Raw genomic sequence first — 20,074 nt, forward strand, 5'->3', positions numbered from 1 at the left:
AACTTATATTTATTTAATTTGTATAAATCCGTTTTCATTTATGGTACAACTGTACTACTAGGTACTACATTAAAATACCATTACCAATATACGAGTGAGATTCCATTCTTTAAATAAATTGTTCATGTTCAAGATTACGATAATCCAAGCCTAAGTTCAAGACGTAGACATTTTGTATCGAAGATCGATATTTGTAAGTATACAAGCAATGTCATTTTGCTAATTACAATGTTATATTAATGTAAAAACCATCATAGTGTTGAATGAGAAATGTATGGAATTCAAGTCAATTTAAGAAAGCAAGTCTTGCTTCCAAATTTTCACAACAATTCCTACTCTTAGGTAAGTGATATATTAATACTATCATTTAGAAGGAATAATTGGAAAATTATTTAATATTTGATTATTTCTTATTTATTATAATCTTTATAACATTATAAATTAGATTTTAAAAAATGTAGAAATTTTTATCTTTTGGTAACGTTATATACTTAATTATTAAATTTGATTTTTTTTTAATATTTTATGGACATATAATATGTATATTCAATCTTTTGAATACTATATTATTCTTAATTTTATTTTAGCATAATATGTTTATATATTCATATATCCACTTACATAAATACGTATATATATACATACACATATATTTTATATTAATATTAATTAACTATTTTTATAAACATATTTTTTATTTTTAATCAATGAGAAATTATTTATTAAAAAAGAATGATTCGTAGCTTTTTAATTATAAGGTTTATATATTAATTTAATTTTTGTGAATTTATTTAAAATATTACGATAACAATGTATAATTACATTTTAATAAAGGTTATTAGTTTATAAAAATAATAATTGTACACATAAGGCATAAGTCATTTTATAAAAGTACTATGTAATTTTTGTTTTCAAAATATATAATTTTATATTATACATTGTGTTATATCGCGGTGTTTTGTATAACCCGCCATTTAAATTGTAGTTAGTTCATTTGACTCAAGAGGGTACATGGTCTTTAATCGTCGTTGTAAAGCCCCTGTCTACATAATCGTTCTAGTGATTTAGTATTAATCTTAACGAAGATTCAGAAATATATCGTTCATGACTATCAATAAATGAAAGAAATATTGTGAACTGATTTTTCTTCACGTCAAAGAGAATTTGCGCTGCAAAGTGTTTTGATGCACATTCTGTGATATATTGTCTCTGTTAAATGATCATATATCGTAATAGTTATTCTAAGTGTTAATTTATCGGGTCTGTTGTTTTGATTTATTAATGACATTTGAATTTTAATATACAATCAAGAATAATGGGTGTTGGCCTCAAACCATTAGAGTTTACGGATTGCTTAACCGATAGTCCTTACTTTCGAGAGAATCTTCATTATCATGAGCGTGAATTGGAGAAGACCAGCCAACAAATTAAACGGCTCATCAAAGAGGTCAAAGATCTTTTATTAGCTGCCAAAAGTAAGTCTATTTGTCACGAAGTTGATAAGGTTCTGTGTACACATGTAACAGCTGCTCTTATCTTATTCTATTTTACTTTCATGTTTTCCAGTAACATATTTTAGTTACAAAGTTATAACATTGAACAATTTTTTAATCAACTATATTAGTTGACACTAAATTTTTTTTCAAGGTTTAGGTTATTTTTTAATTTATCATGTATGTCATATTTTGTAATAAAAATATATTTGATTTGTGCTACTATACATATAGATTATACTAAATTTTAACTTCGATTATTATTTTTGTCATATCATAAATTATGTTGTAATATCATATGGAATAATGTTATATTTCATTATAATTATATTTTTACCATTTATATAATTGAAGATACAAGTAATAAGGTTCTGAATAAATATATTTATTGTAAAATTTATGATCATAAAAATAACAGTTACTAACTTATTTAGATTTGTCCAGAGCGCAGAGAGCATTTTCCAAAACATTGCAGAATTTTAGTTTTGAATGTATTGGAGAAACTCAAACTGAGGACGAAACTCACATATCACAAAGTCTTAAGGAATTTGGTAAACTTATTGCATCAATAGAGGATGAAAGGGATCGCATGGTATGCAATGTTTTTAGTATATAAATATGTTTTATATTCATTAGAAAGACTACTCTTGAATGAAAGCAATTCATATTATAATATTTGTTATAGTTTTATTAATTTGTTATAGTTCAATTCCATAATATTTAACAGTAAAAATTAAATTTTATGTTTGGCATAAGAAATAAAAAATTATAATCTTGGTAAAAGTTTACCATAAAAGTCATAATACAATTTTATGTTTCATATTTTTTATTAAACTGGTAACTAAAATATATAGAATGATATACTTTTTTTATATTTTCTGCAAAAAGACATTGTTGTGTATGATTTATTTGTTTATAAAAATATGATAAGTGTTACTATATAAAAAAACTCTGTTTTTATAGAAGGAGCACATCCTGGTTATTTAATGGTATATCTTTTGAAACATATTTTCAACCAAAGTTCTTTCTATAATTAAATTATATTTATTTTTTCAATATTTTTTAAAAGTAAACAATTTAGTATATTACAATGTACATATTTCTTGTCATGTTTCTGAATGCACACACAAATAGCTTTTATTTTCGAATTACAAAAGAGCTTTTAACATTTATATTAATATCCTCTTCAAGGAACAAGTAAAAATTTTATATATTATTGCATGTAACTGTTATATACTTATAACATATCTTTATAAATTGTTTCAAGCATTTAATGCATATAAAAACAAAGACTAAGTATTCTTAGCACTATTAACATGTTAGTAACATTCTTTAATAAGTTATATATTTAATAATTTTTAATGCAATAGGTAAGTTGCATATTTAATTATCTGTTACAAAAAATAAGTTTTTCCCCAAATAGTGAAATAACAGAATGCTGTTATGCTTGTTTTTCTATAGCAATGTTAATGCTTGTGTGTATGTGTGAACATAGGACACATACATGCATTTGCATTCATTTCTAAACAAGGAATGTGTCTTAGTAACTCTTTTATAGTTCAATAATTTTGTACTTAATCTTCTATTTTAGTATTGATATGGTACAAGATTTTATGATGTTTAGAATAAATAATCAGGATTGGATGATTGAATCTAGTCCCCATTCTGAATATAAAAGCACAATATTGTTCAGTTTAGTATTTAGTGCTAAAGTAGTTATAATAAGCTTATTCAGGTAATGTGCGTTAATAAGTCATATATTTTCTCTTACTACTAACAAATGTGTGTGTTTATGCACATAAATACATAAATGTTACGACACATAAATGTGTAATAAATGAAATAACTAAGTTGTAGCTTAATCATTTTATTTACATAAATTGTCTAATTGTATTATATAAATCTTTTTATGTTACTATTATTTAGTGAGACATATTCTACATATGGCTTTTATATAAATTAATAATATATAAATAATATATATATATATAGATAATATATATTTTATATAAATTATTAATAAAATAATTTCTGATACATTACATTTATGTATCAAAAAAGCAATTATAAAAATTTGCAAGAAATTGAAAATCTGTAGTTAGAAATGTATTCTAAATAAAATGTCAACAAAGATTAGAGTTATTATAATCAATACATTATTTAATATCCTTAAAAAATTATTTGATAATCACAAATTTTAAATAAACTATGTCTTTATCATACGAGGATATTATTGTTATCACCTTAAATACAGAAAACATGTTTATTGTTTCAGTTTAAAATAAACGTGTATATTATTTATTATTATACAGAGCACTCTAAATCTCTTGTGGACAATTGAGTGGGAGGTGATTCTACATGTGAAAATAAATCGAAAAGAAAAAATATTTTCGCCCGAGGCCCCATTTCCGAAAAAATCGAGTTTGAAAATTTGGTTAAGTATTGACTAGATATGAATAAACAATTAGCAGGAGATTATTTGTTATTATGTGTGAAAATAAGTCAAAAACGTAAAACGAAATTTTTTCGCTTAAAACATTATTTTCAAGAAAACTAAGTTTGAACATGTTTAGTTAAGAACTGGTCTCTAGTGCACGCGCATGATACATTTTAAAATTTATTTTTCTTGAAAACAAAGGATTTTATACAAAATTTGAATTCTTCATTTTTTATTATTTTCATATATATTTCAATCTGTGTTGATTATTATTATATTCCTGTTCAGTCCGCAATTAGTTAAATTCCGGAAACGGGGCACCATATGAAAAAAATGTATTCTTTCTTTTTGATTCATTTTGATTTTTGATTCATTTTTACATGCAGAATCATCCCCTAATCGATCGTTCATGAGTTGCAGAACGCCCTGTATATATTATATAATATTATTTTATGTTTTCTATAATGTTGCTTTTGTAATAAACATTGGCTGTATATTTCACAATATAATTATTTAGTTTCTCTGTATATATACTTGTATTATGATTTAATTTGACTTTTTATTGTTTCTTATTATGATTAACTTTATTTATATGATATATGTAGTTGTGCATATATGCACATATAATTCCTAAAAGTTATGTAATTTTATTTCTGTATGTATTTATTTCAGTACAAGACAAGATCACTACTTACTGTGATTCGATGAATTTAAATTTATACTTTTATAAAAATTTTACTTTATTCAATAACTTTTATTTTTAGCTTGAACGTGCTTATGATCAAATTATACTCCCTTTGGAAAACTTTAGAAAAGAACACATTGGAGGCGTCAAGGTAATATGAAAACTTTGGTAAATTAAATTTCAAAATTAATGTATATAGTACAATCTTTTATTTATGAAATAATATGAAACTAATATATATGAATAGGACGGAAAGAAGAAATTTGAGAAACAAACTATTAAATTTTGCCAAAGCCAAGAACGCTACTTGAATTTGTCTACTAAAAAACAAGACAATGTTCTTCAAGAGGTATAAATATTTACATATTATAAAAGCAAAATATTTATAGTACTTGATCTAATAATATTATTACTTTTAGGCTGATGCAACATTGGAAATGGCTGAAAGACATTTTTGTCAAGCTAGTTTAGAGTATGTGTTCTTGCTTCAAGAAGTACAAGAACGTAAAAAATTTGAATTTGTGGAAACTGTAAGTTTTCTCCTTTTATATGTTTTTCATTAAATTATTATAAATTTTAAATCAAGAATAATTAAATATTACGAGTTACAAATAATACTATTTTTTCCAGTTATTAGGTTTTATGTTTGGTTGGTTAACATTTTATCATCAAGGACATGAAGTTGCAGAGGATTTTAAACCTTATATGACTGAACTGCAGCTAAAAATACAAAAGGTTAGTTCTCTCCTTACTTTGTATTTCATTGCTTAAAAATATATGAAAAGCATTAGAAGCACGATTACTGATTACTTACATTAGCACTATTCAGATGACAACAAAGTTGCTTTGTGCATTATAACATTGATTTATATAAATCTATGAAATACATTGTGCATTGTTGTTTCACATTCTATCTCTTATATATCTTACAATTTATTTATTGAATTACTATACAAAATTTGGAAATGAAATTTTTATCATTTTATTGTAATATAAATTACTTTATTAATTTATGTTATTATAAGAATGTGGTACAACATATTCCAAATATTTTTAAAGATTATTTGGGATATATAATTTGGGTACTTTTAAATGTCTTGTTATGCACTTTGAAGTATTTTAATATTAGTAATTCTCTCATAATTGATTTGGTTGTTAATGTTCAACTACTTGTAGATATACTTAAATGTAACTTCTTACTAAATTATTGTGTGGTGCAAATATTATTAGGATAACAGCATGATAAATAGCTTACTAATTTTCAATTTTATGTGTGTGTGTGTGTTTTACAAGACTAGAGAAAATTTCCTTGCTACCCGGGATAAAACAGAATCACTTATGAATAAAATGAAGGATATGAAAAAGGTATGTGTTATATTTTTTATTATTTTTATCATTTAATTTTAGTATACATCATTGTTATTTACAACACATAAGGAAATGTGTTATTAAAACATAATATGTAAAATTGATTAAGTAATTCTAGAAATGATTGAACATGAGTTCTATGTTCAAACATTGTATCTTTAAAAAAATCTGTTATTGTATAATGATAAAGTTAGTAGTAATCTATAATGGAAATACTAGTAATATTTTCATTTTGTAGTCTGCTGTAGAAAGTGGGGTCAATAAACTATACACACGTGAAGGTTATTTGTTTCTAATGGAAAAGAGTAAATATATAAATTTTTATGTAGTTAATAAATGGAACGAATATTTATTACATATTAATATAATCATAAATCTTTATAGAGGCATTTGGCACAACATGGACAAAACAGTATTGCACATATCAAAAGGACAAAAAGGAATTTACAATGATACCTTATAATCAACTTACAGGAAAGTTTGTAAGTAAGCTTTAGGTCTTCTAAAATGAAAGTTGCTATGAATTTACTATCAAGAAAAAGCATTCATCGATATTGTCTTAATTTAATAGAGTAGCAAAGAAGTTTTTACATTGGCATCTTGTGTACGTCGTATGTCAGATACAATTGAAAAACGATTTTGCTTTGATATCACCACTATTGATAAGTAAGTTCAATTTATAATAATCCATAATACAAATATTTTTGCGTTACATTTACAATTCTTTTATTTTCTTAGACCTAATGTAGTATATACATTCCAAGCGCTTTCTGAAGAAGATAGAAAATTATGGCTTGATGCCATGGATGGTAAAGAACCAGTAAGTAACAAACATTATTGGATTCCTACTGCATTACTTTTTAAATCGAGAATGATTGAAAAAATTGATACAGTATGTATATTTATCATTCCAGAATTATCCTGTAGTAGGTGCATCAACCAAATCTGAAGAAACCACCTTAGATGAAACTGGTTTCATGTTCGTATCAAAATGCATTACAACGCTCGAGGAAAGAGGTAAGTTTGACGTAGCAATTTACATATTTCTTAACTATCTTATTTTAAAATTTCATCAGAAAATTACTTTAATATGATGTATTACTGTTCTAGGCCTTGAAGAACAAGGTCTCTACAGAGTCGTTGGTGTTGCTTCCAAAGTAAATAAACTTTTAGCTATGGGGCTAGATAGAAGGAAACTAGAGAAACTTAATCTGGATGATCGCTTTGAATGGGAAAGTAAAACTATTACTAGTGCACTCAAAACATATTTGAGGACGCTATCTGAACCGTTAATGACTTTCCGATATTATAATAGTTTCATTTCAGCTGCGAGTGCGTATAGGTATTCTCTATAATATTATTTTATTTGAAATCTTTAAATTAAAAATACTATCTTTTTTATATTAAATTTCTATAAATTAGAAAATATATTTTTTAATTATATTTTTCATTTTTATTATTCTTTTCAACAGAACAAGAAATCAAAGAAGCACGTATCAATGATATTCATAATCTTGTTTATCGACTCCCAAAAACAAATTTCAATATGCTAGTGCTTCTTATTAAACATTTGTACAGGTATATTAATAACAAACTCAATTTTATCGAATATTCAAAATTATGCAAATTGTGTAATTTTTAACCTAACTATATGTTGTTTGTAGCGTGGCGAAAAAAAGTGATAAAAATTTAATGACTGTCGGTAATTTAGCGGTATGTTTCGGGCCATCCTTACTACGACCAGAAGAAGAAACAGTAGCTTCTATAATGGATATTAAATTTTATAATATAGTAGTCGAAATTTTAATTGAAAATTGTGAGAGAATAATTGCTGGTCCACCACAAGATACTGTACGCTCAACACAAAATACCATTCCCTCTCGATCACAACGAGTTAATGTAGAAGATGGGTCAACATCTTCTGGTAATGGAACTCCTTTCCTAAGGTATCCAGTACATACTAATATATCTTCACCACATGGACATGTAAGTTATATATTAACTGATTTTACGTTTTAAAGCATAAAATAAACTTTTTATCGATTATACGATACATACATTATTCGAAATTAAATTATTTATACAGCTTGGTACTAGATCATACTATGATAGCCCACTAGCAGTTGTTACTAAATCATCTTCTATAGATGAACGAAAAAATGGCGACTACGAAGAAACAGAACATACAAGTCACAGAATGCCGACATATTTAGATAGTCGAAGTGGACGTGTTAAATTAACGAATGCAAATCTTATATATCATTCTGCAGATAAAGGTTATTTTAATCCTTTTTCCAAATGTATTTATCTATCTGCATGATTTATAATTTAATAATTATAAATAATTATATAAATTCAGTATTAACTAGTGGCAATACGAGTAGCTCGAGTGAATCAATCGCTTCTGATCCACATTCATTTTCATCCGACTTGCCAGTAAAACAAAAACGTGGTTCTATGATGTCTGTACATTACCCGTCAGGTTACACTCAACGAAACAATCCATCGGTATCTGTGTAAGTGTCGTTTTATTAACTAAACATTTTAATTTCTTACTTGAATGTGCTTTTAATATGCATACAATTTTATTTGTAGAGTTAATACATCACCTAGCAGTGGACGTTCAAGCCCTGGACAAGTACCTGGTATTTGGTAAACATAAAATTCTTATTAAATATCTTCATCACAATTTGTTATGTATATATTTTCATTATGATACCAATATTGCGTTATTTAAGAATATATTTTCTCTTACAGGAGAGTCCGCACTTTGTATGCTTGTGTGGCCGAAAGCGATGGAGAATTGTCATTTGAACCAAATCAAATTATTACAAATGGTATACAAAATTTAGTACATTTAATGATTGCACATTAGAAAATTGCTTTACGAGTAAAATACTGACATAATATTTAATTACAGTAAAGGCCTCTTTGGAACCAGGATGGTTGGAAGGTACATTAAATGGTAAGACGGGATTGGTCCCAAAGAATTATGTTGAACAATTGCCTTGAATTTGGAAAAGCCAAAGAGTGCCTACATTGTTTTTACATTGCATAATTCGTAGGGTATGTTTAGTACTATTGTCTACTGAAACATATGTTCACGAAAACGGGAATGCTATGCAATGACATTTGTGAAATATAATGTTTTCTATTTAAATTCCTTTGGGTACAATTTACATAGTCAATTACACACACGTGCGCACGCGTGCTCACACATACACATACATACAACATCTTTATTTATTAGGAGCCTTTTTGCTCAAAAACGTCTATAGTGTATATAATCACTTGTAGAAAAATTTATATATATCTACACATATAGTGCTAATATATTATATGATATTTAAATATATTTGTACTAAAAGATATTGATCCAGTATATAGCTTTTAGGAGATCTCATAGGCAATAATATTTGTTTATAGTGCGATAATCTCCACGCGTAATGTGCACGCATGTGTACACACATATAATATCAAAATGTGATAAAATAAATAAATACCAAATACAATCAGAATTTTTAATAAAGATTTTAATAGTATAAAGACTACATTAATTTATAATTAAATATATTACAAAAAAATGTATACATATTTGTAGTTTCCTAAATAATAATCTTACGTTTCAATTTTAAAAATTAGATAACTTATGTGTAAAACTATTAAATAAAATAATGTAAGGAATGTATTTAAAACATCACCTTATAAAATATGTTAATTTATTCATTATTGACTTTTATCTTTAATAGTAATTAAAATAGTATATTATTGTAAAATAAAATTTTACATAACAGAATAAGTTTTTATCTTAAAACACTCTTTTAAATGTTTTATAACAATTAAGTTGTAATAAACACAATTAACAGAATAATAGTTAAAATGATGTTTGTTATTTAATTTATCAATTAATGTAACAAGATTTTGTAACTTATCTATTCTTTCATTTTTAATATTTAATATCTATTAAGTACTTTTTATTTTTATTCCATATGAAATTTAGTTTAAAAAAGTATTATAATTTATTATCTATATAGAATTGAAATTATGTGATTTTACGAAGTTATATAAAAGATAGTTAATGCATTTTATCCAATTTATAAAAATGAGATGTTTTATATGTTTTTATACTTTAATTTGATTATTGTCGCATAATAATATAATACTGAGTATATTAATGTATGTAAATGCTATAATTCATTAAGAATTACACTTTTTTAGTAAGAAAATATACTCTTATTAAAAATGATACTATTTGATTCTTTTGATTTGAAAAATTATGGAATAGTTTAAAAAGGATGTTTGCAAATTTTGAACTATGTTCTTGCAAAATGTACACAAACTTATTTTTTACATAAATTATTATTTAAATTTGTCAAATAAATTTCCATTCCTAAACATCCTGCTTTCAAAGCATTTGTTTCCACGCTATTCCATAGAGAACTCATGAACAAAATATAACATAATATTGCTGTTAAAAAAATACGTATTATATTAAGTCCAATAGTTACATCGAGAGATGTAAAGGAACAGTCTAACCCCATAGACCAAACAAGTGGTATAATTAATATACAGCCCATCAATAGATACCAAAATCGCCGCCGACGAACCGTTTTCAATGATGTTTCACATATACTTATGGCTTCCTTTATTGAATCTTTGACATCTACATTTATAGTTTGAAATTCACCTATAATAATAAAGATGTAAGCATTAAATGACTTACCATATATATTATTATTATACATATCATACATATCACTATATTTATTAACTTACCAGGAATAAATTTAAAAGTTGCCATAATAGCCTCATGATCAGAATAACTGAAGTCTTTGTAAGGTATCCGTTTTGGAAATGGGTGTTGAAAATTTGTTACCTCTATCTATGAATAATATATTATTAATATGGTTATTTCTAGGCAATTTCCTACAAAAATAACTAACAAATAAAAATAATTTAATGCACCTTAACATTCTTTGAACCTTGATATAGAATATGATCTATACGTTTCCCCTCAGGACAAGTTCTTGCAAGTTTTGAACTAGTATAACTATTATTGGCACACTCATTGGTTCCTAAATTACTTGAAATATTTGAGCAAGCATCTGCCAAACCAGCAACGCCACAAATAATTTTATAAGCTAAATCTTGAGGTTCTGCATTCAGGTCACCTCCTAATATTACAGAATCAGCACCACCAGAAGTCATTCTAATAAATTGGGCAGTATCAAAAGCTTGTAGAACTCTATGTGCTGTGTATTCATTACTGTGATTATTGTATTCTGCATGTAACTAAAATATTAAACACATTTAATACTTATTGATATGTCCAAAATTATATGAATAAGAACTACAAATCTCAATAATTAAATTTACATGTGCAATATAAACATTAATGTTCATATTATGAATTTGAAGTCTACAGAGTCCAACACCTTTTCCACCAAACCAATCTCCATGATGTATTTTATGTACATATCCGTTTAAAGGCCATTTATGAAATATTACATCTTTAATAGGAAATCTAGATAATATACAAATTCCAGATCCAAGAACTCCACTACAATGTATTAAATTAAAATTATTAGTAATAAAAAGGCAAGTTTAATAGTATTATATTAATATAAATAAGATATTTGCCTGTAAAAATAATGTGAGTAAGGTAACTGTTCTTCTGTCTTAGCTCTTATCATTTTGAAATCTTTAACAGACCATACCTCTTGTAGACAAATGATATCATAATTTTCTGTAGCAAATTTTTCTGCAATTGCTGTCATACGAACATTCCTATTTTGTGAAACATATGGTATCCCCCTAAAATATAAAATGTTATGAATATGACAATATGTATACTTATGTTAAGTATAATTTTGCATTCTAGGTATAGGAAAATATTTATAAAAAATATAATTGCTATAAAAATAATTAATTCTAAACTAGATTCAAACTGATAAAAGTAATCCTATATTACATCATAATGCAACTTACCAACAATTTAAAGTTAGAATATTTATTAACGTTTTTACATTTGTCATTTTTATATCATCTTTTACGTCTGACATCTTTTATGGTTTTATTGTTTCAAACAGATTAATGCAAATATATTTTCCCGCAATCAAATCTGCAATCGTGATATAATATGTACTTCTTCTTATTAATTCTTTCCAACGTTTATCAATATCATACTTCATACATATATATGTACTTTATATATGAAATCATGATAATAATTTTCGTTAACCAAAATTATAAAAATATGAAGAGAATGATTTTAAAAAATTCTGACTTATTATTGTTCTTTTTATCACAGATTCGCAATTTAAAAGATTGTAACAGTGATAATAATGCCTTCATAGTCACGCTAGAACTTATCACACAATTTGTTCTTCGATTGTTAGTAATAAATTGTTATCTATATATAAATGTTATATACATATATATTATATATATATATATATATATATATATAGCGCTAAAGAGGAAATTTTCTCTTTGCTAGCGTATTACGAATTTAGTCTCTACACTTTACATGTATAATATTTAAGCAATGGTTCTCAACTTTCCTGTATGAACAGCAAATTTTTAATTTATTGAAAATGTTTCTCTTTATAAATTACATAATTAAATGTATCTTGTTATACATAATGCAGTTGTTCTAAAATATTTAATAAAATTTAGTAGAATATGAAAATATTCTATAAAACTTTTTACAATATATCATATACAAAAAAATTGATGCAGTAACAATCACTATAGTCAGTGTAGTCATCTTTGTAATAGTACTTACTTTAATCTAATCTAGTCTAATATAATCTTACTTCTAATCTTTTACTTTGGTAATTACATTACTTTTATAAATGCTTTAATTAATTAATTAACAAAGATAGCTATATGAATCATAATCGATGAAAAAGTAAAAATATTTAATCATCATATAACATTATTGAAAATAAATCTTAATCTTTAAGATATATATATTTTCCCTAAAAATATAGTTAATTAATAAAGTTGCATTGAATTAAATACATATTAAATAAGTTTAACTAACCTTTTTAGTATAAATTTTTATTTTGAAAGGGTCAAGTATGTAATTGTATGTAGTACTCTGTACCACTCTGTTAGTACCTAAGTATTGTTGATAGGATAATCATCTTATGTTTTCTAAGGTGAGGGTGGAGTGTTAAAGATACAATTGTGTATAAGGTACAATTAGAAATTATTGTACTAAAATGTATTGAATAAATTGCAAAATAATCAAGAATTATTTTGCTTTATCATAAAGAACTCAAGGTTTTAGCATACTTGTCTCTAAAAACGTAACCTCTACAGAGGTAAGTTAAATTATATCTGTAATGACTATTTTGATAAATTTTTATGTCAAACTTTAATTTTTGTGATTATTAACTTGCCCCTAAACCTTCATTTAAAATTCTTCCCATAAATGTTTCTAAAAAATAAATTAATTGTATATATTTTTAATACGATTTTATCATTAATAATATGTAATATTTTTATCTAGGTTTATATTTAAGTTGTAATGGCTACTGATAAAGTAACTTTGGGTGATGCCTTATCCAATGTTGATGTACTTGATGAATTTACATTACCTGATGAACAACCTTGTATTGAAGCACAACCATGTTCTGTGGTATATCAAGCCAATTTTGATACTAACTTTGAAGATAGAAATGGCTTTGTTACTGGGATTGCTAAGTACATTGAAGAAGCTACTGTTCATGCAAGTTTGGTAAATAAGTATCTGATATTAGATAATTCTATCTTTGTGCTATCAATAGAATTATTACACATATAATCTATAATTTTTAATTTAAAGAATGAATTATTAGAAGAAGGTTTGAAGCATGCTGTAATGTTATATACTTGGAGATGTTGTTCTCGTGCAATACCTCAGCCAAAATCAAATGAACAGCCCAACAGAGTAGAAATTTATGAGAAAACAGTAGAAGTATTAGCGCCAGAAGTAAATAAATTATTAAATTTTATGTATTTTCAAGTATGTATAGTAAAAATATCTAATAACTTGTTATTATATGCATATTGATAAAGTTGAATTTATTACATACAAATAATAAATGAATGTTAATCTTCAGAGAAAGGCAATTGAAAGATTTTCTGGAGAAGTGAAACGTTTGTGTCATCATGAAAAAAGAAAAGATTTTGTTTCTGAAGCATATTTACTTACTTTAGGAAAATTTATCAATATGTTTGCAGTTTTGGATGAACTTAAAAATATGAAATCTAGTGTAAAAAATGATTATTCCACTTACCGAAGGTAACTATTATTCTTTTTAAATTTATTAAATCATTAAAATTTTTATTGAAAATAGCTATATTCTCATTTTAGAGCTGCTCAGTTCCTTAAAGTGATGTCTGATTCTCAAACATTACAAGAATCTCAAAATTTATCAATGTTTTTAGCTACACAAAATAAAATTCGTGATACAGTAAAAGAAAATTTAGAAAAAATTCCAGGATATGAAGAATTACTTGCAGATGTTGTTAATATATGTGTTCATATGTTTGAAACTAAAATGTATTTGACTCCAAATGAAAAACATATGTTGGTAAAAGTGATGGGATTTGGTTTATTTTTAATGGATAGTGAGCTTTGTAATATCAATAAGTTAGATCAGAAAAAGAAATTAAAATTAGACAGAATTGATAGAATTTTTAAAAATTTGGAAGTAGTACCATTGTTTGGTGATATGCAAATTGCGCCTTTTAATTATATTAAACGATCTAAACATTTTGATGCTTCAAAATGGCCATTGTCTTCTTCATCAAATAGTATGAGTCCACAAGCAGATCTTATGGTACATCTTCCACAGATTAGAGAAGATCATGTTAAATATATTAGCGAATTAGCAAGGTGAGAATAAAAATATTTTCGAAATTAAGAAAAATACTCATTTTTAAACTTATAAAAATATATTTCCTGTAATATAGATACAGTAATGAAGTAACTACGACATACAAGGAATGTGCCAGTGATGCGGAAAATCGAGAAACTGCAGAATTAGCGTTACGTGGATTACAATTACTTTCTCAGTGGACAAGTGTAGTAACAGAACTTTATAGTTGGAAACTTCTACATCCTACTGATCATCATATGAATAAAGAATGTCCCCAGGAAGCTGAAGAATATGAAAGAGTAAGACATATTATTTATTATTTCTACTAAATATATGATGTATACTAATATCTCTTCTTTTTATCAGGCTACGCGTTATAATTATACAGATGAAGAAAAATTTGCTCTGATAGAAGTAATTGCAATGATTAAAGGATTACAAGTATTAATGGCTCGTATGGAAACAGTTTTTATTGACGCAATACGTAGAAACATATATGCGGAATTACAAGATTTTGTTCAACTTACATTGCGAGAACCATTACGTAAAGCAATTAAAAATAAAAAGGATCTTATTAGGAGGCTTGTATATTATTTTTTATTTATATGGAAGCATGTTTTTCCTTTTTATATAAACATAGTTTCATATAATTGTTTAACGATTTATAAACGTTTATTATATTCTTCAGTATCATTGTATCAGTACGAGAAACTTGTGCTGATTGGCATTTTGGAGTAGAACCATTAGGAGATCCTGCATTAAAAGGAAAGAAGGATCCTGATAATGGATTTGGTATTAAAGTACCACGCCGAAATGTTGGTAAGATTAAAAATAAATATAATTACATTTTTGAATAGTATACTTCAATACTTTATTAAAAGATGTATTTGCTTAGGACCCTCTTCAACACAGCTCTATATGGTCCGTACTATGTTAGAATCATTAATTGCGGATAAAAGTGGTGGAAAACGTACTTTGAGGAAGGACATTGATGGCCAATACCTTGTGCAAATCGATCAATTTCATAAAACTAGTTTTTATTGGAGTTACCTCTTAAATTTTAGTGGTTAGTATAATGAATTAGATATAGTTACATTTCATATTAAAATAGGATAATAGCGTTATTTTATTTCAGAATCATTACAAGATTGTTGTGACTTATCTCAATTGTGGTACAGAGAATTTTATCTAGAAATGACTATGGGTCGGAAGATACAAGTAACTAAACATTTGTTTAATATAGTTTAACATAGTTTCAAACTCTAAACATGTTTATTAAAATATTAAACATAGTTTATTAAAAAATGATAGTTGATATTATTGCTTCATATTTTACTAAATACCGGTAAATATTTTGTATTAATATATGTATGCAAAAAATATTATTAAATAGCGTTTTGTGTGTTTGATTTCATGACTAGAAATGCCAAGTTCGTCACCAGCATAATGAAGAGTGTAGCGATTTGATTACAATGGAGAAACGTATTCAAGTATGTTGTTAGACACGAGAGATGTAGCAGTTATTTATGCTTATAATTTCTTGAAATGATCATCATTAATGTGGTTTACTGATTTCATTATTATTATTATGATGTTTCCATTGTATAAATTTTAACTACATATACATATATATACATAGAGAATACATGTTCTACAATATTTTAAACATTGAGTTGTTATAAGTTTATTGTTTCACAAATAGTGTGCATTAAATAATGAAATCAATATATGTCTATTAAAAAATAATTTTATTAGTACAATTGTACAAATTATTTAATGAAAGTGTATAATTATTATATTATTAATGTATTAAGATCTTTAGTTGATAATATGCAAATTATGTTATAAGTTTTAAAAGCTTTTAATATATGTTTCAGTTTCCAATTGAAATGTCCATGCCATGGATTTTGACTGATCATATATTACGAAGCAAGGAACCATCAATGATGGAGTAAGTAAAAAAGAAATATATCTATCATTTGAAAAATATTTTATAATGTAATATTTTGTTTTTAGGTACGTTTTATATCCACTCGACTTATACAATGATAGTGCATTATATGCTTTGACAATATTTCGTAAACAGTTTCTTTATGATGAAGTAGAAGCTGAAGTAAATTTATGTTTTGATCAATTTGTTTACAAGCTTAGTGAACAAATTTTTGCTCACTATAAACAACTTGCTGCAAGTATATTGTTAGATAAAAGATTTCGAGTAGAATGTGTTGCATTAGGAGCATATTTGCTTCCATATCCTCGTGCTAACAGATACGAAACTTTATTAAAACAAAGGCATGTTCAGTTACTTGGGAGAAGTATTGATTTGAACAAATTGATTACGCAACGCATTAATGCAGATATGCAAAAGTCATTAGATTTAGCAATTAGTAAATTTGAATCTGGTGATATAACGGGAGTTGTGGTAAGTTGAATTATTAGATTTAATATGTTGTACTTGTATTTAATTTGCATTCAATATGTATTTTAATAACTTAATATTTTGTGTACTAAAGGAATTGGAAGGACTTTTACAAGTGAATCGTCTTACTCATAAACTTTTAAGTAAATGGCTTGCATTAGATGAATATGATGCTATGTTTCGTGAAGCAAATCATAATGTTTTAGCCCCATATGGAAGAATCACTCTTCATGTATTTTGGGAATTGAATTATGATTTTTTACCGAATTATTGTTATAATGCAGCAACGAATAGGTATAATTGTGTTATAAAGTAAAACCCAATTATATAAATACATACAGAATTCATAATTATTTGTATTAAAAATAAAATATATTTATAATAGGTTTGTAAAATGTCGTGGACTTCAATTTGTACAAGCAGTACATAGAGATAAACCTCCTCAAATGTCTCATCATTATCTTTGGGGAAGTAAACAATTAAATTTAGCATATAGTACACAATATGGGCAATATTCGGGATTTGTTGGACCACAACATTTCCGTACAATGTGTAAACTTCTTGGATATCAAGGTATTGCAGTAGTAATGGAAGAACTTTTAAAAATTGTGAAATCTCTAATTCAAGGAAGTTTACATCAATTTACTAAGACATTAATGGAGGCTATGCCAAAAGTTTGTAAACTTCCAAGATACGATTATGGATCCCCAGGAGTTTTGGGATATTATCATGCTCAATTAAATGACATTGTGCAATATCCAGATGCTAAAACGGAACTTTTTCATAATTTTCGCGAGTTTGGTAACACAATCTTATTTTGTCTTTTAATGGAACAAGCTTTATCACAAGAAGAGGTTTGTGATTTATTACATGCAGCCCCATTTCAAAATATATTACCAAGACCATATTGTAAAGGTAATATTTTCAAATTATATGTGCAAAACAATCTTATTTTTGAAAATATTATAATAACTTCAATTCTAGAGGGTGAAAAACCAGAAACTAAGCAGAAACGACTTGAAGCCAAATATGCAGCTTTACAAATCGTCCCAAATGTAGATAATTTAGGTACAGCTAAAGTAAGTAATAAAATGAATATACACATTATATAACATATGCAAATAATAAATATATATAAGATATTTAATTGTGTTATAAACTTAAAATTATTTTAATCATACAGCAAGCAATGATTGCCAGAGAAGGAGATTTATTAACCCGAGAACGGCTTTGTTGTGGTTTGTCTATATTTGAAGTAGTGCTCAGTAGACTACGTAGTTTCTTAGATGATCCTATTTGGGTTGGTCCTCCTCCTGTAAATGGAGTAATGAATGTTGATGAATGTACAGAATTTCATAGATTATGGAGTGCGTTACAATTTGTATATTGCATTCCTGTTGGGGAAACAGAATTTACTGTTGAGTAAGTAATATTTAATTTTACTATTAGTAATAATACAGGTTTTATTATTTAATACCATTTTCATTATAGAGAACTATTTGGTGAAGGTTTACACTGGGCTGGATGTGCTATGATTGTATTACTTGGTCAACAAAGGAGATTCGAAGCTCTTGATTTTTGCTATCATATTTTGAGAGTACAACGTGTTGATGGTAAAGATGAAAACGTTAAAGGAATCGTAAGTATTTATACATGAGTTGTAATATAATCTTTTTGATTATTAAATATTTAATCGTTATTCATTTGAAATAGCACTTAAAAAGAATGGTGGATAGGATTAGAAGATTCCAAGTGCTAAATTCACAAATTTTTGCTGTATTAAACAAATATTTGAAGAGTGGAGATAGTGACGCAACAAGCGTTGAACACGTTCGATGTTTTCCACCTCCAATTCACCCCTCGCTTGCTCATGTACAACAGCAACACTATCATACACCAGAATATTTACGTCAAATGAATCATCAGTGAAATAATATAAGTATTATAAGCAAGAATATTTATAATTTAGTATAATCAAGGCTGAATCTCACTTTTTAAATTATTTGTAATATGAATTTCGAGCATTTATCTAAACTTTCTTAAGGTAATATATGTTGCGTTTCCATTAGTGCATATAATTTGTTTTATTTTTCTGTAAAAAGATATAAATTCTTATATATAATTTGTAATAATATTATAATTATGCATAGTACGTTGTTAACCCCTTAAGGTCCATCTTCGTAATATTACATTTAATATATTATGCAAAGCGTTTTTTTTAACACATTTTTCTAAATTTCAGTGAACCCTTAAGGAGGTAATATTCAATATATTTATTAATCAATAAGAATATTCATATATCTCATATTTTATTTAAAATATTTCCCAATCTTATATCTTTTATGTAAAATAAGATTTTCATTATTAGTAACTTTTTATACATATATGAGTACGAAAGCACGAATACTTGGAAATTGCATAAAAATTTCAAATCTTTGAATTAAGAATTATATATCTCTTAGTATCAGTATTATTTATCATAATATGATAGCAAATATATTATAAACTCTGGCATTACAGTCCATTTTATATATTTGTATTAAATTGATTTCTTTTTGCAAATTAAATGTAAATTATAAGAAATACTTGACATATTTGTAATCATTGCTGAATATCTCGTGAATATTTTTCAGTCCCTTTTGTAAACATATTTTATATGTACAAAAACAAATCTAAGCTCGCATTTAGTAGAACTTTAACATTGTTTCAAAAACATAAAGCATTGTATGGTAAGCAAATTTTATAATAGATAGACTACGAATTATAAAACGCAATATCTACTAATTAAATCTGTTCTAA

The 20,074-nt window shown here is 25.9% G+C and overlaps 3 protein-coding genes across 10 annotated transcripts; 2 read left to right on the forward strand and 1 right to left on the reverse strand.

Moving 5' to 3' along the window:
* The first annotated feature begins 157 nt into the window (after positions 1-157).
* LOC100651522 (rho GTPase-activating protein 26) lies at positions 158-9,495 on the forward strand. 5 transcript variants are annotated; one of them, XM_048406327.1, is made up of 22 exons: positions 158-193; positions 258-342; positions 1,312-1,475; positions 1,928-2,085; positions 4,695-4,766; positions 4,863-4,964; positions 5,035-5,145; positions 5,246-5,350; positions 5,909-5,980; positions 6,222-6,288; positions 6,368-6,465; positions 6,555-6,649; positions 6,722-6,803; positions 6,877-7,000; positions 7,094-7,315; positions 7,456-7,561; positions 7,648-7,969; positions 8,070-8,259; positions 8,343-8,499; positions 8,579-8,635; positions 8,741-8,820; positions 8,904-9,495. In XM_048406327.1, exons 3-22 carry the CDS (start codon positions 1,316-1,318, stop codon positions 8,993-8,995), a joined length of 2,472 nt encoding a protein of 823 aa, XP_048262284.1. In that variant the 5' UTR covers positions 158-193; positions 258-342; positions 1,312-1,315; the 3' UTR covers positions 8,996-9,495. The 5 variants fall into 5 exon arrangements, with proteins under 5 accessions (XP_048262284.1, XP_048262285.1, XP_048262283.1 ...); XM_048406326.1 differs by having other exon boundaries at positions 176-342; XM_003396009.4 differs by having other exon boundaries at positions 176-342; positions 6,898-7,000.
* A 190-nt stretch (positions 9,496-9,685) lies between these two features.
* On the reverse strand, positions 9,686-13,129 carry LOC100651442 (putative neutral sphingomyelinase). Of its 4 annotated transcripts, none has more exons than XM_020863460.2 (7): positions 13,032-13,129; positions 11,972-12,104; positions 11,624-11,797; positions 11,360-11,543; positions 10,949-11,275; positions 10,760-10,865; positions 9,686-10,670 (listed from the first exon to the last, which is right to left on the reverse strand). In XM_020863460.2, the coding sequence occupies exons 2-7, from the start codon at positions 12,043-12,045 to the stop codon at positions 10,324-10,326; spliced, it is 1,212 nt and encodes a 403-aa protein (XP_020719119.1). In that variant the 5' UTR covers positions 12,046-12,104; positions 13,032-13,129; the 3' UTR covers positions 9,686-10,323. The 4 variants fall into 4 exon arrangements, with proteins under 4 accessions (XP_020719119.1, XP_048262287.1, XP_012164897.1 ...); XM_048406330.1 differs by lacking the exon at positions 13,032-13,129 and adding an exon at positions 12,189-12,527; XM_012309507.3 differs by lacking the exon at positions 13,032-13,129 and having other exon boundaries at positions 11,701-11,797; positions 11,972-12,528.
* Positions 13,130-13,140: 11 nt separating this feature from the next.
* LOC100651282 (cytoplasmic FMR1-interacting protein) lies at positions 13,141-19,522 on the forward strand. Its single transcript, XM_012309500.3, has 19 exons — positions 13,141-13,314; positions 13,503-13,730; positions 13,818-13,997; positions 14,095-14,276; positions 14,349-14,873; positions 14,951-15,155; positions 15,223-15,437; positions 15,545-15,675; positions 15,752-15,922; positions 15,992-16,074; positions 16,278-16,346; positions 16,734-16,807; positions 16,873-17,278; positions 17,370-17,569; positions 17,661-18,190; positions 18,260-18,354; positions 18,459-18,697; positions 18,767-18,914; positions 18,989-19,522. Exons 2-19 carry the CDS (start codon positions 13,521-13,523, stop codon positions 19,202-19,204), a joined length of 3,879 nt encoding a protein of 1,292 aa, XP_012164890.1. The 5' UTR covers positions 13,141-13,314; positions 13,503-13,520; the 3' UTR covers positions 19,205-19,522.
* Positions 19,523-20,074: the final 552 nt, after the last annotated feature.

The sequence above is a fragment of the Bombus terrestris genome, chromosome 6 (genome assembly GCF_910591885.1).
Source record: "Bombus terrestris chromosome 6, iyBomTerr1.2, whole genome shotgun sequence".
NCBI classification, from domain to species: Eukaryota; Metazoa; Arthropoda; class Insecta; order Hymenoptera; family Apidae; genus Bombus; species Bombus terrestris.